At 63.3% G+C, this 3,462-nt stretch overlaps 2 protein-coding genes across 2 annotated transcripts in view; one reads left to right on the top strand and one right to left on the bottom strand.

Annotated features, from left to right (window-relative positions):
* LOC146588827 (dedicator of cytokinesis protein 2-like) overlaps positions 1-3,462 on the top strand; it is a 78,960-nt gene that overhangs the window by 43,238 nt on the left and 32,260 nt on the right. The gene's annotated exons all lie outside the window — the stretch shown is intronic.
* The window catches only part of LOC146588828 (uncharacterized), a gene marked incomplete at its 5' end in the record, with an annotated part of 4,439 nt that continues 4,169 nt past the window's right edge, over positions 3,193-3,462 (bottom strand). Inside the window, one exon of the mRNA XM_085317299.1 lies at positions 3,193-3,283. Within this exon, the coding sequence (XP_085173425.1) occupies positions 3,193-3,283 (91 nt within the window). The remainder of the gene's footprint in view (positions 3,284-3,462) is intronic.

Genomic DNA, 3,462 nt, shown 5'->3' with positions numbered 1-3,462 from the left:
AGGTGCTGCTTAGAGCAAGGTGCTGCTTGGAGCAAAGTGCTGCACAAAACAAGGTGCTGCATGGAGCAAGGTGCTGCACAAAACAAGGTGCTGCTCGGAGCAAGGTACTGCATGGAGCAAGGTGCTGCACAAAACAAGGTGCTGCATGGAGCAAGGTGCTGCTTGGAGCAAAGTGCTGCACAAAACAAGGTGCTGCATGGAGCAAGGTGCTGCTTGGAGCAAGGTGCTGCACGGAGCAAGGTGCTGCAGGGAGCAAGGTGCTGCACTGAACAAGGTGCTGCATGGAGCAAGGTGCTGCAGGGAGCAAGGTGCTGCACAGAGCAAGGTGCTGCATGGAGCAAGGCGCTGCACAGAATGTCTTTCCCTGCATCTTGCCCTGTGTAGCTCTTTGCAAAATGCAAAGCCTCACATCAGTCACTGCTGAGAGGGTGCAAACAAAGGAGGCTTCATGCAGAGTGTCGGGGAAACCGTGCAGTTTGGCCTGCAAGGACCTTTGCTCCTGCAGGGCAGCTGGGGAGCCCCGCGGCCCTGCGCACCCGCGCGAGGCGCCTGCCGCAGACCCAGGCCAGCGGGCCGTGCAGTGCATGGCCAGGGTGCTGCACCACGCCCCCGCCCCCACGCCTGTGCCCACGGGAGCCTTTCTCGTCATGCGGATGGCAGCTAACCCCAGCGGGCAGCACGGCGGGAGCCCGGCGCTTGCACTGAGCCACCTCCCCTAGATGCGACATCTCTCCCCAGCCACAGCTCCGCACAGAGACAGACTCGTCAGTCCCAATTAGCACTGAAGTCCCCCACAAGCTAGAGGGGGAGGTCGCTGTTAGCTGTGGTGTAAATAAGCAGAGATCAAGAGACACGGACCTAACATGGCCCTTGTGCGGAGGAGTGAGCACGCAGTGAGTGGGTGCACAGCACGGGTGCCCGTGAGGCCGATGTGCCGTGGGGACGGAGCTGGGGCTCCCACACACGCCAACATGCCAAAGGGGAGCACACGCATCGCGCGCAGATGCTCACAAAAGCACAGCAGGGCAGCAGCTAAACCGCGCCGTACGCACGTGTGCACACTGCAGAGCGCTGCCCAGCATCAGCTCTGAGCAGCATCCTGCGCTTGGAGAGCGCCAGCAGGATAAGCATAATTAATACCAAACTGAGAACATGCCTGGCCAGATTCCCGCACGTGCAGCGAGTGAAACCAGGATGCACAGCTGGAGATACAGAGAGGTACACCCACGTGGATGCCTGGGCCGGCGGAACGAGGACTCGGCACGGCCGCAACTACCCCGTTCCCACAGGACTGACAGGGAAAGGATAAACACTCCCAGGATAAACACATCTCTGCCTCCACCAGGAGGGCTGGGTGACTCCTTTGCCCGAGACTGAATGGGATCTGAGGAAAGAGGGAAATGGAGAAAAGCACTGCCTCTCCCGGGACCCAGCGAGGACCAGCCGCGGGGACGCAGCGCCAAGGCGGGGGCCGGACGGGTGTCGCGTGGGCATGGGAGCCGGCCAGGGCAGGCTGGGCACCGCAGCACAGGGCAGGCAGCCCCGCGGCCCCAGTGGTCCTGCTTGCCAGGGCRGAAATCCTCTCCTCCATGCCTGCAGCCGGACCGTGGCGCCTGCTCAGCGCTCGCACGGGGAGCCCGGAATGCAGCCCGCGCCTGGAGCCAGCAAACCCACCACTCCCCTGACGAGGTTTTCCCGTGATATATTGCCTTTACAGAAGATATATGCTCTGTCAGGCAACCAGAGGAGATCTCCTTTTGGTTGCCAGCTGCTCAGCTGTCCTTTGTGAAAATAAAACCATCTACTACTGGGAGCTGGAGGTGCTTTCTGCAGTGACAAAGGGCCAAGACACGGAGCGAATAAAACCAAGACCCAGCTCAGGCATTTCGACACATGATTTGAGTTACGGCAGAGTAGAGAGGTGCCTGCACTCAGCAGGAGTGTAAGGATGAGCTGAACGGCCTCCCCTCTCCGGGCTCACGGCTCCGCGCACAGCTGAGCCCTGCTCCGGGGGTGGCGGGGCGAACCGAGCCAGCAAGGAGAGCAGAGCGCGGCCCGCAGCGTGCTGCGGCCACCCTGTCCCTGGGTACGTGCGACGTGCGAGCGGGGCCGCCCCGTCCTGCTGCAGCCCTGGTCGTGCAGCCGAGGGCACGAGACGCTTTGGCTACCTCTACGCTGGTAAATCAGGCGTGCCCGGGAATGTTTCCGGGCAYGACAGCCAGCTGGCAGCGTGCAGCCTGCCTCTATCCTGGCAGGCTGCCAGCGGGAGCGACCTGAGAGCATCGCAGCYGCCCAGCCGTGCCCAGGGACTGCGCCAGAGCTGGCTGCCACAGCCCAACGTGCCAGGGAGCAGGGGACGGCTCAGCCGGCGTGCCAGCGCCCGGGAACGTGCCCTGCTCTGGTGCCAAAGGTGATGCAGCCCTTGGGGCCATGGACAGCACCAGGAAGAGCCGGGGACGCTGCACCCGCGCGCTGGAGCCTGCTGCGGCGAGGAGCAGCCCGTGAGCCCCACTGAGCGTGGCGAGCGGAGGAAGGAGTCACTTGGCAGAGCTATGCTGGTGCCGCAGCACCAGTGGTCTCTGCATCCCTTCTGCCCCTGCATCCCAGGACAGCAGCCTGGCTGCCAGGGAGGTGCCACGGGCAGCGCCGGGGCCGCAGCGCTCCTGCTGCGTGGGCAAAAGGGCTCGGAGAACCTCGGCTGTGTCCTAGGGRGGGTCTGTACAGTCACCCCAAGGCCGTGTGGGGTCTGGAGGCAGCAAAGTGGGACTCTGTTTTGCACCAACTCTGGTGATGGAAGCTGAGTGGCCTCTCTCTGGTCTAACTGGAGCCGCTGGGCAGCTGCCCTGGGCCTCTGCAGTGGCATTTCCTTGGTAAATCAGCACCCTCTAGCCTTTACCCAGAGTCTGGCAGGGCACTTGCAGGCTGCTAGGTAAGGGTGAGACGGGTGCGTATGCCCCACGTGGCAAAGCAGCAGCCACCTTCATATCTGCAGGCTGTCACCGCTGTGGTTCGTGATTAGCAGCAGCATAGCTGTGCAGACGTGGGCTTGGCCGTTTTGGGCGGCGCAGGCGGTCGCCAAACCACGGGCACAACCCCACGCTCTGAGGAGCAGAGCCTGCGCCTGGGTGGTGCAGGCGGACAGCCCTCACCGTGCTCCGCCCTGCGATGGGATGCGGGATGGGCATCTGCCATTCACGGGGCAAAAGCAGGGGATTTTCTGTGAGTAAGGTTTCCAGGGCAGTTCTCCAGCCCCTTGTGAGCCTGCAGCGCCAGGCGCAGGGCTCTGCGAGAAGAGGTGCAAGGAGCGGCGCGGACCGGGCAGCAGAGGGGCGGCCGGGRTGCAGCTGCAGGGCCCTGCTGCAGAGCCCGGCCCCTGGCAGCAGCAGTGCCGAAGCCTGGTGGGGAATTACCGTGGAAATTGCTGGGAACAGGGGTGGGGGAGCCTAAAGCAAGAGGTGGAGC

The sequence above is a fragment of the Rhea americana genome, unplaced genomic scaffold (genome assembly GCF_003343005.1).
Source record: "Rhea americana isolate MKP2758 unplaced genomic scaffold, rheAme1 scaffold_495, whole genome shotgun sequence".
NCBI lineage: Eukaryota > Metazoa > Chordata > Aves > Rheiformes > Rheidae > Rhea > Rhea americana.
Note: the sequence above shows the minus strand (reverse complement) of the source record. Positions and strands in the feature narration are given on the sequence as shown.